The 14,672-nt window shown below is 34.9% G+C and overlaps 1 protein-coding gene across 1 annotated transcript; it reads right to left on the bottom strand.

Moving 5' to 3' along the window:
- Positions 1 to 2,043: 2,043 nt before the first annotated feature.
- LOC129003042 (tektin-3-like) lies at positions 2,044 to 14,661 on the bottom strand. Its single transcript, XM_054431247.1, has 9 exons — positions 14,477 to 14,661; positions 12,679 to 12,833; positions 12,099 to 12,350; positions 9,376 to 9,608; positions 8,494 to 8,603; positions 7,842 to 7,990; positions 6,417 to 6,639; positions 5,627 to 5,781; positions 2,044 to 4,067 (listed from the first exon to the last, which is right to left on the bottom strand). Exons 1-9 carry the CDS (start codon positions 14,498 to 14,500, stop codon positions 3,857 to 3,859), a joined length of 1,512 nt encoding a protein of 503 aa, XP_054287222.1. The 5' UTR covers positions 14,501 to 14,661; the 3' UTR covers positions 2,044 to 3,856.
- Between the last annotated feature and the right edge of the window lie 11 nt (positions 14,662 to 14,672).

Genomic DNA, 14,672 nt, shown 5'->3' with positions numbered 1-14,672 from the left:
CATCGCCTGGTCTATTGAAACGAAAATATAATCTTTTTAACTGGATTTCATCAACTAGACTGACCAACGCATATATGCGGCGTTTTAAAATTTTCTGAAAACAATAAATAAAAACAATATTTATTGCTTACTAATTCACTTAAGGTTAATATGAAGTCAATTAGTCCAATTAAACAATATTTCTCTTTTGGTCTATCGGCAATGTTATTCCTATATCACTTGGTCTGTAAGCAACGTCATGATCATTCCTTTTGGTCTGTAGGAGTGACCGGACCGACGCAAATGTGCGTTGCTCGGTAGTGAACATGTTAACATGACGGTTAACAGTATTTAAATTAAAAATCTTGTTTTACTTCTCCAAGAGCCCACTATGTATACAACTATTTTGTAAATGTCCACAAATTTTAAATAAACCTATTGATAGATAAACTGGATTATTTTTCAATCTTGTATGATGCATCAGTGAATTTTTTTTTTATGTAAATATTCCAAGAGGTGGATATAGGTTTTGCTATTTATTGTAGTGTACAAAGTATCTACAACATATCACTGTTGGTTTTCCGCAGGCCCTTATTACACGAGGTAGCCTGGCGACGTCGCCAGCTACAGAACTGGCTACTCAGTCTGTCATGGGGCATTGATCCTTTATGGATGTAAGTAATAACATTTATTTATTTTATTTGTTACTTGGTACAGCACATATACAATGAATTTTTAATACAAAACTGCATAAGCCTTAAAAAAGGCTTGTCCGTTATTACACGAAGGTCGCCAGCGACGTAGCCACACTTTGGTGACTGACTGGCTACCGAGTCCCGTCGCCAAAACGGTCACCACTGGCTATACAACTAGAAAAATTCTGGCTACTGAACTGGCTAATCGGTTTGGCTACTGTCACTGGTGACGTCCCCAGGCTACCTCGTGCAATAAGGCTTTAAGTCACCCGAGGGAGAAATTAAAACCACCTAGTAAGGTTTTACTAAACGTTTATTTATTCTTTCTAAATATAACATTTATAATGTTTATAATGTTCAAACTGAAATATTTGAAGTAAACTTTCTATAATATTTGGTAGAACTAGGTAACTACGTAACTACAACATTACAATAAGTTTTAACAGTAAGACTAAGTTACTAATTTTTCTTTTGGTCAATAAAGTATCTTGGCAGTGATAATGAGCACGTTAGGTGTGTGAATCCTCACAGGATGATTGTAGCTACATGATAAAGGAATTCTCTACCTATGATTCAAAAAAATATTTACAGCATTATCATAGTGAGGAGATGCTAATAAATGAAAAATACCCCCGCCGCAGCAAACCTGCCGACTAAGCGAATTTCCATTTGTCTGAATTGATTTTCAGTTAAATATATATTTTAATAACATTAGGTTTAACGAGTACCTAGGTTTGCTGCTACAAGGAAACTAATAAAGTGTGTTTTTGAGTAAAATATTGATAGCTTAGTACAAAATAAATAAATTTGCCAAGTTTGATCAAAATATATCCATAAACAAGCAAACTACAACATTTGACAATATTCTCCATAAGAATAACATGGGAATTTTAAATTTACAATTTCTTTAATTTTCTCCGTTACCAATAATCGAACAAAAATACTTTTATATACTTAATTATTTGTTTTTTTAAGCTCTTTAAAAAGGTCTAAAGAGAAATCGGGAAATTTTGTGTTTTGAGGGTCAAAAGTGAGAAAAACCAATTTTTACCCCATAAAACCCCCCGTAAAGCCCCGTTCTCATGGTCCGATCGTGCTGGTTCGCGAACTCATTCAAGTTTATCCCGCTTTACACCTTTAAACCAAATTTCATTAAAATCGGACAAAAATTATTCAAGTTATCGCGTTCACGGACGTATATATATATATATATAAGAATTTGAACGAATGGTGTTTTTGGCCTCTGGGGACATCAAAATGAAAAAGTAAATCGGTCCCGGGTCTAGGTCTTACCGTGCCACCTACGGTAATAGCTACTTCCCTATAGGGAAATTCGCTAAAAAAGATGTATAATGTTACCTTTGTTGTAACTTGTTATAATTTCAATATCATATTATGCAACTTGTACTTCATATTGGAATTTTTGTACACATAATGTTGACTTCAGTTTCAGTGGTATCAAAAGAATCGTTAGTTCCAAAAAATCTGGAGTTTACAGTAACATCAAAAACATCTTTTGTGATCACCATGATACTGTGAAATTTTGATTGCACAAACATTGCATACATCTTCTTTGAGCATGGATAAGCTAGATTCACATCTCAATAATATGTCAATATTCCAATCACACAAACAAAAAAGGAACTAATTTTTTTATTAGCGAATTCACCTTTAGGGAAGTAGCTATTTTTATCTCAATTTACCCTACTAAAAAACTCATTAAAGTTTGTACCTAATTTAAAAGATAGGTTTATTTATATTATTTAATTTAACTAATATCATAAATTTTCCTTCTCCATCTATTAATACCACTTGTTTATTTAACTTAATTTGGTTTCAAATAAGGATTTAGAATGGAAGAAAAATTTTAGTTTAGGAATCGGAATCAAGCAATCTTGGGATTGTCCCATCACTAATATTTAGGTAATGGTAGGCTACTAGAATTTCTGTGTTAAGTGAAAAAAGTCGTTAAAAATAACTAGTTAAGTAAGTGGTAGTGATTTATTTTCAATTAAGTTGGTGACGTTCGTTTGCTGTACCTACTAAAACCTTGGCCTTTTAAATGAAAATCAATTAATTTGATAATCCAAAAACCACTTCTGTTCCAATTAGTTTGGGTAACTTAACTGTCTACTTTATTTATGTAAAGGCTTAAACCAGCTACTCTACAAGTGGGATGGTTTATGATTTTTGGTAAATATTAGTTAAAACTAATATATTATTTACATTTTGTATACAAAGAAATAAATTGCCGACGCTAGTACATTTTTATCCGTTTTACAAAATAAAACGGAAGAATAAACTTAGCTTTCACAAAAACGGTTTTGGCGTGAATAACATGTTAACCTCTCAAATTAAAAGCCTGTATTTTATACAGCATAGAATAAAACAACTTTTACAAATGCAGCACATTTAAGAAATATTTTTTTCCATAGGAATAATCAACAGGAGATGCATACTATCTCCATACATGTGGCACAAGATCTAAAATGTCTGAATGTGAAATAAAATAAATGGTGAATGGTAACTAAAGTTGTATAACAGCTTTATCATTCGGATCCTGAAGTAGACTCCTATCTACATGGACCAACAGTAGCCAATTTGTTATAACAAAAATAAAAATAAGAATTGAACGAGCCACTTTCAGAGTGTGTAACAGCGTACGGTCCATTTTCTCTCTTAATTTTAAGTTGATGTGCCATACTAGATGCTATAAGTTTTTTTAAAGGTTGGCAGCCTCCTTGCAGATAGGCCTTTCTCTCAAAAATTTCCAGCAAAGCAAGGGGTGAGCCTGTTAGTACAGGAGTGAACTGTATTGATTCAATTTAATGGCGGATACAAATATGCAAACTCTCTCTGTCATGGACTTCTTGTCTGGTGTGTTACCGACCCCTAAGTTGTCTTTCGTATGGGCTCTGTATACAACTTGTTTTATACAAGCCTGTCTATGGCTGTACAGATCTGTCAATGGCTCAGTTCACTTGTGTTAATTTATTCTAAAACTGGCTACAACACTTGCCTCTATTGTTTACTACTCAGAGGGAATTGAATGTCTAGTTCGTTGTCCAAGATAGATAACAATATATAAACGGTACTGTTTTTGGTGATGGTAAAACCATAAACATATTTATTTACTGTAGCTAACATATTTACAGACAATTTTAACATCCGCACGTCTCAGTTCAGTACTTGATGGTGGCAGAGATGGGGAAGCTGCGTCGCATGCCGAGGCACTTCTCTCGGTCGATAAACAGAGAGTTGACCTTGATGTGGAGGTCCTGCTCCAGGTTACTACGAGTCCTTAGCAACTGCTGATGTTGGGCTTCAGCCTCTTGTAGCTTGCGGTGGAGAAACTCCACACTGTCCCCTAGCTCCTGTACCTCCTGCACTAGCCTGTCAAACAATGGTAAAATTTTCATGTAAAAAAGTATACGGATGTAAATAAAAGAAACGTCTTATAACACCTAAAACATATATTTATGTTTATACTGTTACTCACAAGACGGTAAATATACAAAAAAGATGGTAAGTGGTGATCGATTTCGATTGGACACTCCAATCATCATCAGACCCAATAGGTGAAAATCATCGGTTTTGAATTTTTTGTTGTATATTTACTGTCTTGTGAGTAACAGTATAAGCGTAAATATATGTTTTAGGTGTTATAAGACGTTTTTCCGTAAATTGAATAATACTTAGAATGCTGATCAAGAAGTTATTTAAAAAATGATACTAAAGGATTTTCTCAATCTAATCTCTGAAGAAGTCCTATATTATGACGAAATAACAGTGTTATACTTTGTGACCTATGGATATCTTAGGCCTTAAACTCTTAATATTCTCAGATAAGCTATTAGTTAAACTCTTACTACTTTATAAACATTATTTTTCACCCATTTAGCTTTCCTTAAAATTAGGATTCCCTCAAAAGTATGCTCGTTTTTTGATTGACCAATTTAAAGGGTAAATAAAGTGATTGCAAAAAAATCGATTGAAATTAATACAAGCAAAAATTTGCTTAGTTTTTGTGTTGAAGCGGGGGGGGGGGGGGGGGGGGCTGAGTAGCTGATGGTTATAGTGCTTTCCTAAGAATCAGAAGATTACTGGTTTAAAAAAATGGACCCTCATTGCAAAACTATGAACGCAACAATGGAAGAGTCCACCCGCACCTAGCCTACTTACCGGTGTCACTGGTGAACACAATGTGGACCTGTTTCTCTCCCTTCCCATAGCATTTTAGTACTGCAGATACATTCATCTAACTGCCACAGAGGGTTCCCACACTCCGGACTCCTCGCCTTGACTACTTCCTTCGCCAGTTCCTTTTTCGTGGACCTGTTTTTCCCTCCCTTCCCATCGCATTTTAGAATTGCAGTTACATTAATCTAACTGTCACAAAAGGTTCCCACACTCCGAACTGCTCGCCTCGACCACTTCCTTCACCACTTCCTACGTCATGGACCTTAGCATTTTATTATTGCAGATACATAAATCTAACTGTCACAAAGGGTTCCCACATTCCGGACTGCTCGCCTTGACTACTTCCTTCACCACTTCCTACATCGTGGAAGTGGTTCACTTCGTCATATTAGTGGCGTTCACTTACTAATATCAGCTCTCCCTTTGTATTTCCTCCACTCGATAAGTCTTTCCAAAATAATTAATTAAGAACTTTAACAGCAACAAGAGAAATATCTTTTGATAGAGGAGTTTCCAGAGAATACATGCGACTTTTGTAGCAGAAAATGTCTCCAACTATACATGCATCTGTAGGCTTATCACCAAACCAATTACTCGAAAAACTTCAATCTTGTTTTCATGTAGAGTGGTATGTACGTATCTAGTGAGATGGGGAGCTGATGATGGTCTGAAAGAAACACATACTCCACAAGAAAATAGGATTCAAGACCTAAGTAAAATGCAAAGTATCAAATCAATAGAAGGAAGCTTACCTTGTGTGTGCGCCATCCCTACACAGTTCCACGTCGCGCCGGTGAGCCCGAGCCTCTAGTCTCGTCTGAGCTACTTTCAGAGGGTTACTCTTGTCCATGATAGCCTTGCGTATCAGCTCTATACTCTTCTCTACGTCAAAGATTTCCTGTTGTACCTGCAATGACACATAAAATTAATACAAGCAAAAATTAGCTTAGCTTAGTTTCAAACCCTGAAACTTGACCCTCATTGCAAAACTATGTCATCGCTCATACATCGCACATACTATTTTGTTATTTAAGAGATAATTGAACACATTTCCCTTCATGATAGGTAAAAAACAAGTTTTTCAAAACGTTTTAGGATCTGGAATTTGTATCCTGTCCTCAGGTAAGAAACTACCTGATAACAAGATAAGGACATACTCTTTAAATTAAGACTTTATTTTCTATACAATATGGTTTATTTAAATATGGACTAAGAGCAGTATTGTACTAGACCCAGAAACCTATAGAGCCCAGAGAACTGTGTCAGATAAAAAGTAGTGGCAGGTACCAGGTTCCATACCCACCACATCGCTGCCTTGGCGCTACTGACTGAGACTCTTACTCACCTAGTTCGCTAAAGTCCTGAGTTAAAATTCGGCAAATCAATGGCTTTGGCCATGAGATAATCCAGCCCTCTGGGCTTAGCCTAAGGTAATGTGTGAAACAGTTCCAGGCTAAGAGCCTAGCATCCTAGGATGTGAAGGGAGGCCATAATAAAGAACAACAACAAATATATACTTGCAAGCACAAGCAGCAGTGGTACCTTGTGTAGATGCATCTGCAGCTTGTTCTTGGCCTCAAGTGTCTCGGTGGCGCGTCGTGAGAGTGCACTGTTAGTTGTATTCCAGCTGTTCCAGATGTTGTTTGCACACTCATTGATCAGGTTGTCTGCGTCTGTGCGCAGCTGTGCCGACTTTGCACGCTCTCCTTGGGATCTCTGGATGATACGGTTAGAGTGTTCGGACCATGTCTCCGGCACATTCACACTGTAGTATTATGTTTGTCAGTTTTACAAATAACAACAATACAATTGAGGTCAATGTGGTGAAACCCATAAAAATGTTTAAGGAAAACCTAGTGGCAATTGGAACTTTTTTAACGAAAAGAGTGTAGTAAATTTATATGCGAGTATCATAGTTCGTTAACCAAATTCTAAAACACTACTTACAATAATTCTTTGTAACAAAAAGAGTTCAGCAGTCAATTTATATGCGAGTATCAGAGCTCGTTACAAAAAATTATTGTAAGTACAGGTACACAAAAAGTTTAAATTTTGTCCTAACATGAGACTTTATGAGAGTAGATTATAGACATTACTAAACAATATTATTAACAAAATAATATTTTTTTTAAAGTAAAGCTATAGCTGAACTCCATCCCTTTCCATAAAAACTCCAAAGCCTTAAACCAAATACTGTAATAGATGTTTAAAATGTTTTTTTCTTTGTCAATTGGTGGAAAATGTTTAACATATGGGGATTACCAATTTTTATATATATTTAATTCATCATTGTCTGATATTTCAATATTTATGCGAATTAGAGCAGTTATCACATTAAAACCCTTTGGATGCCAGAAATTTATTTTGGTACTTTCCGAAAAGTGCCAGAGTTTTTTTACTAGGTATGTCTGAAAGGTGCCAGGCTTTCCGTGGGAGTGAAGCGTAGTGCGCAAGAATAAAAATCGGCAAAAGTATAAGTTTTCATCCCAAAAGTGCTATGGAACGATATATCAGAGAAATCTATTGAAATCATCGTTGTTTTATAATAACAACCGATATGCCCATTAAAACTCACATGATCAAAAGTCGCACCGGCCCGATATATCATTGCAATGTATTTTTCGGTAAGACTACCGACGACGATATATCGTTGTGAAGTATTTTTCAGATGTGTTGTGCAAAACGATATATCGTTGTGTGGCACTCAAAGGGTTAAATAGTTTACAGTTTTGGCACCTAACTTTTTACAAATCGAGCACGTTGTAGGCCTACATCATTAAAATTTTGCGTATAATGGATAGGCCTACTTTTGAATGAAATTAATCAAATATTTATATGGAGGCATAATGGGTTCATACCTGAACAGATTATTTGAACTTGGGAGCTAAATAACAGTGAAAAAACTAATCACATTGTAAAGCATGAAATGTGCTGTGATTGATGCATAGAATATGTTCAGAAACTCACGTTGGGTCGTATTTCTCGATGCCTCCGTAGTAGTTGATGCCTCTGGAGTAGTTGTTGAGTTGATGGCACATTGAGTCGATGCCGATTGCAGACTCTTTGCTTTTTACGTCTGTCTCCAACTCATGCTGACTTGCTCGGTTCTGTCTCAACTGTCGAAATAAAATAGGTACTATGGGTATTTTGCTGTTTTTGGATGAAATAACTTAACAAAAATTTGTCCATGCACATTCTAGGAATTATAAAAAATAAAAAATACAATTCATGAACTGTTTACTTAAGTTAATTAGGAAAATGCCTCAAAGTCATCATATCCTCATATATATGTGGCTATGCCATTAGGTCATTAGCATTAATGCACTAAAATAAAGTAAATAACTAGGAATAATTTCAAACAGAAAAAGAGCATTTGGAATGGAGTATATTTGTTTATCTCTTTTTGTTTAGTTGTGGAAAACTGTGAGCTACATAACCAAGCTATAATTTTATCTTTTACAAAACATTGTCAATAATTTATACAAACAATAAGACAATAAAAAACTAAAAGTTAAAAACTTAGTTAAATTAACAAAAAATCAAACAATTTTACTATAGTTAAATTAATTTTCTATACAGAATAATTAAGTGTCACATTCATTTTGTAAAACATTCCTACCTGTTCTACAACTTTTGAATGCAAGAGAGAAAGTCTCTCTTCACATTTCCGTAGATTTTCAACCTCTTTTAGTATTGCTTGCTCTGCTTGATCATGGACCAGGTCAATACCTAAAATATCAAAGACATGGCAATCATACTTTGAAGTGCATGGTTTTTAAGAGGTAATAATGCTTTTAACAGTTTAGCACATTAAAAATGAGTACAGCGCTCTCTTAGGTTGCTGGTTTTGATCCTCAGAAGTCAGATTTGAATCAAAATGGTTTAAATTTGGCCCAGCTGTTCTTGTTCATTGAACATAATACAGTCATATCATTGAACAATAAATAGTCCTGGTGGCAAACAGCTGATCTTATTCAGTGACAACTTAACAATTATTGTGATAAGCTTAACAACTCGCCACTTCATCACACCACTGAATTTCTATTCAAAATTTCAGGCCTCTGGATCATAAACAAGATCAACAATGCCTCTTGTCCTGTAAATGATCCTTTTTTGTGTTTAAGAGACTACGGGTTCAAAATCATTTAGTTTATTTGAAGTATAATACCAAGTCAAAAAAGATACTCCCTTATATCCAAAGTTGAGAAGAGACATCACCAAGACAAGCATTTGGCCAAATTTTAAAACTAGTGGTGTACGGGAGTCCCGACAGATCTGGTAAGTCATGAACAAGATCAGCGAAAGCTCAGATCAGCAAAGTGAAACAAGTGTTTTGAAACTTTTATTTATATTTAGCTTGAAACATGCACCAGTACAAAAAAAATGCGGCTGTTAGTGAAACAAACTGATACTTTAAATATTTAGAATACGCAAAATTTTCATCTACAGGGTTATATTTATTGTTGATTTCTTATATATAATATAAACAAATATAGTGTACCGTGCCGATTCTCCCGATGGTACAGACACTCCTGAGCAATATGCAGCGGTGGTTCACAGTCCTGGCGAGCCTTCTCCAGGGCTCGCCGTGTGTCTTGAAGCAAGTTGCTCTCCGCAATCATCCGCTCCAACTCCGTGGCCAGCTCGTTACGCCAGAACGTGATGTCTGTGATGCGCTCACCCAGCCGTCGACCAGCGTCTCTCTGGCCCACCTGTGTCTTCTCATCTGTCTCTCTAACAGAAAACACTTAAAGGTTTATATTTTACAATTTAGGCCTAATTGAACATTTGTGAACGTTTTAACAAAAAGAAAGACCACAGCTTCAGTCCATTCACACTGTGCTCTTCCATTACAGAGGTTCATCAGTAACATGTCGGCCTTAGTCACTAACAAGACTACAAGATCGCACCACTCATCCTACTCTCATCTCCATTCATACTTGGCTTAAAATACCTACATTTTGTATAGTCGCCATTTCATAAGAAAGTATTTAAGTATATAAGTGTGTTGTCTATCATGGTGAGGTGAATGATTGTTACAAACACTTTATATGAGTGAAAATTTAGAAACGTACGTTTTCATTTCCCTGGCCTTATACTACGTAGATACTGGATTTGTAGTTTATTATTATGTGTTTTAATATTTTTTGGGACGGGGGCAACATGTTACATACATTCATTTGGTTTTAAATAGGTTCTAGGTATTTTTTTTTGTATTTTTAAAGTCTCGAAATTCACGACCATGACGTGTCCCTAGGGTACATTTTCCAACTTTCACGCTGTTTTTAGACTAATTATTCATGCCGAAATATATAAAGCCATATTTTTATGTCATCAATGGTTATTAAATTTACATAAAAGGAGCATATTATAATTTTATTGTCATTGCAAACTGACTACCATGACAAAATAAGTCTGTCCCTCGATTTGGCGTCACGACCATTTGGGAAAAATTTTCAACTTTGGAGCACGACAGTGGCAAGCCTGGCGTCGATGGAGTCAGTTGGTTTTAGAGACTACCGTAGTTAGGGGTGTACGTCAGGATTGTAGTGCCGGTCGTTTCGAGTTGAATGGAGGAATTACAAGATTAGTAGAGGAAAGATTGTGTTTTTTTTAATTTTGGTGTGTCCATGACCGTACGTAGTAATTCGATGAAGTAGACATGGTCTTAATTTTCGTTTATTAGATATTTCAATTGCTAGATTAACATAGAAGTCCACTTTGTATCCTCGAACATGAGGTGCAGGGCTACCGCCAGAACAGAGCCAAATAACACATAATTTCACGACCAAAGTTTCACGACCATCGCGGGTTTTTTCACGACCAATCCAGCCTTATGGATTATAGTGTGTTTGGTCGTGACAATAACTTTAATATAATTATAAATTGAACAGTTTAGTTCAATTGAAACACATATTTTTATTATAACTAACAGTATAATTGAAGGATTGTTTAGAAAGATTTAGATTACTCCAGACAATTCACGACCGTACCGCTTGTCCCTGACCATCACGTTTATGATTTCTATCATAAAAATTTCAAAAATTAAAATATTGTCATATTTCAATGTTTTATACACAAAAGATGCACACCTCTATACAAACATAACGATTTTTCCGGTCTCAGGTAAGTTTTTTTTGGCGTTACACAAACTTAAAAAGATTTTATTGGCTTATTTTCAATTTTTTGAGTTTTTTATTTTTTTCTAGAAAGACTAAATATACCAAAAGCTCAGCGACCTTTTTATTGTATAATAGTCATAAAAGTAAATTAGTTTATAGCAAAACATAGTTATAAAAATAATATTAACCATTTTTAATATTCATTTAAACGTCCTTTATGGTCGTGACAGGATTTTGTGTTTTTCCACTAAAGATGCTCTTTAAAAAAAAAACTACCAAAGATATTGTGTTACCATGGACATCTTATTAAACTTCAAATGTTAATGAAATAAATAAAATAATAAAAGTTTTGAAAAAAGGGGGAAAAATTTGCAAAGTGCTTTTCCTGAAAACGTATGTTTTTAAATTTTCACTCATATATGAAGACAAAAAGGCTTACCGGCATACCATTCAACTCAACACATTATTTTGATATAGAATATATAAAAAACAAACTTATGAAGTTTTTAAAAATAGGTATAATAAGGAACATTACTTGTGACTAAAAAAACTAACTATTACCAAAATCAAAACAGAGACGCAAATGTGAACTAGGTGTATTTTAACCCTATATGAATAAAGGTTAAGTGTAGAATGGCATAATATGAGCTGTGTTCCTTTGTTACTGTGTTACTGACTTGGATCGATAATTTATTTGATCCAAAGACAGCTGGATTTAGTTTTGAACCATCTGCAAGTTAGCTTAGTGATGTGGTTAGAGTGTTTCGGCCCTCGTTTCTGGCAACGCAAAGCATTATTGTCAAAACGAAAGTAATTTAAAATATATATATTTTTTAAATATAATTTTATAAATAAGAAACTTATCATACCACAGAGAGCCTGTGATATGAGATGCAAATACATCTGCATGTCTTCATTTAATTTAATGTCTTTGAGCTCAGATTGATGGTCCTTGCTTAAGGTCAGTTGTCTTAATCAGTAAGGAAGCTACACAGGTCATCATCCAACCTACATGTGCATCACTGTCATAGTTATTTGATTAAGATAAATTCACTCTCAACTTATCTTACACTCTAGTATCTCTGCTTGTTTCTACACCCACCTCATAACTCGCACAGCATCTGAGCGCAACCTCTCTGAGAAGTTCCGGTTGGTGTCGCTCTCATTGTAGTGGTTGAGCGAGTTCTGTGTCCACTCATAAGGTGTGTACCGAGTGTAAAGAGCGGCACGAGCAGCATGTGCCGGGTTACGCTCAGTCCCAGTCACCAGGTTGGGGAATCTCAGTGGCTCAGTCGCCATCCCACTTGGGCTACATGAAGAGTCGACCAGTGCATTGGTCACTGGCTGAGATGGCCTGGATAGACACGTCAAATATATCTTGTAATTTTAATAACAATTATTATGTTGTAAATTTACATAGGGAATATTGTTTAAACAATTCCCAAATCAATGATCAAAAACAGAATCTGTGTCCAGTTTTTAAAACTCATACAGTTTACTGCTAAAAATAAATCATATTGCATACTTTACTAGGTAGAATAGTAATTAAGATCAAAACTTCAGCTATACAGTCACACTTGCACACAACCCACAGCCATTAAAATATCTACAATATTATAGTAAATATAATAATCATGACAGTATATGGTTGTAAACTGTTGGAGGCAAAAATAAAAACTTACAGGGGGACGACCTCGACATTCTCGTAGCCCATGGTGGGTCTCCAAGGGTGGGGGCGAGGGGTCTTGTAGTAGTTGCTGACTCGAAGGGGCACCAATGGCCCCGACACCTGGTCCATGCAGGGTGGCGCCCCCGCAGAACTCCATGGGTGCAGTTGCTACAACAGAATCATTATTAACACAAGATCAGTTTAAATATTCAACAGAAATCAACAGCAAACTTCCTCCTCAAAGACGATATATGTGTGTAGCATACATAAACATATTTTATAAATATGCACAATAACCTGGTTCAGAGTTAAAAAATATTGTTTAAAACTGTTTTTATTAATTTTTAGTTCAAAAGTATTCTCCTGACCCATTTAACAGTAGGCCTAGTAAAGTAGAGTTTATAGTCGATGCAACAAAGTTAGGTCAAAGTTACCTAGTTAATTTAGTTATATATTTATTTATTTATATCAACAGATACACCATTTATAAAATAATACCATGTTTTAAGCACGTGAGCAGAAAGAAAAGATAACAATTGCATTGAAAATAACAAAAGTTACATACAACCATTAAACAAAACAGCATCACAACAAAAAATAACAACAAGACATCAACGTATTATAACAATAACAGATAATAACATTAATAAAGCATATTGTACAGATAATATAATATTAAAATATTTAATAATTATTTGGAGTTCAGAAAATAGATTTTGAAATCAACAACAACAAATATTTCCTCAAGATTTAACTATAATAAACTACCGGTATATGATCAATAAGTTCTACAAAAGACAATACGGTAACAGCAATAAATCCATATAGGAATGGCAGGAGTAAAAGAGATTTTAGGGACAAAAAGAAACAAATTGCTTTTTCAAGCTATAAAACAGGCATGAATAACGTTAGAGGATTTCCTTCTGAATGATGACAACTGTTTGTTAAAGAAGTCAACTCGTGCGATCTGACTTTGTTTCCAAAATGCTGCAATCTGGCCAATCCACAATTGGAGAGAGAGTAAGTTTAGGCCAAGTTTAGTTGGGTAAGTACAAGTGAGTGAAGGTATCCGAAGATTGTTTTTCTCTCTGTCGGAAATGAATTCCCTCCAGTAGGTTGGCAGAATCAATCTCATCATGGACCAGTTTGAACAGGAAAAGCATTTTGAGCAGCTTTCTTCTGAGATGTATAGGTTGCACGTTGTAGCACTCCTGAAGCTCTAAATAGCATAAGTACACATCAATCTAAATTTTTTACACCTTCCCATCAGATGTGCAGGAGTTGGACATGACCAAGTTTAAGTCTACCGTAAATCTCTTACTAAATCTCTTGTTAATCTATTACTGTATAGTCTCTGGAGGAACTAAACAACCCTCCATAATTTTTCCCTCAAAGGCACATCCACCAAATGTTAAAAAAATATAGGCATAGGCCTAACATGTATTCTGTAAATACAAATGTTCTTTTGTGTGTAAATATGTTTGATTAGTTCAGATCAAGGAAGAAGGAATCAAGCATGCAAGTAAGCAAGTACCTATTTGGACTACCATTCCCCTTTCAAAACAGTGGTAAAAGACAAAAGTTATCATCAACTTTTTAATTTACATATTTTTTAGTCAGGATACTAATCGCATTGAAGTTTTAAAATACCTACTTTGGGTGGTCCCATTTCAATGAAAAAGTATAAAGTATAAGTACTTAATGATTCTCCAATTTCGCTCACAGTTTATACATTATTTGTACTAATAACAGAGTTAGTTAGCAATGATATGTTTTATTTTACATTCTAAACTACCTATTTATTTACTTACTGAGTACATGACTGTTTTTGCCATTTTTCCAAATAACTTAACTTATATTCAAAAATAATTTTAAAGCATATAAATTTTAAATAAGATAAACTAACTGCTTCTTTAAATGTACGGTAATATATTTTAGCAAAATTGTTACTGGATGTATTGGAATTGCACACCAAAGAGTTTAATAATTACAAACACAAAATTATTG

The sequence above is a fragment of the Macrosteles quadrilineatus genome, unplaced genomic scaffold (assembly GCF_028750875.1).
Source record: "Macrosteles quadrilineatus isolate MER2022 unplaced genomic scaffold, UCM_ALF_1.0 Scaffold_9__3_contigs__length_116548681, whole genome shotgun sequence".
NCBI classification, from domain to species: Eukaryota; Metazoa; Arthropoda; class Insecta; order Hemiptera; family Cicadellidae; genus Macrosteles; species Macrosteles quadrilineatus.
Note: the sequence above shows the minus strand (reverse complement) of the source record. Positions and strands in the feature narration are given on the sequence as shown.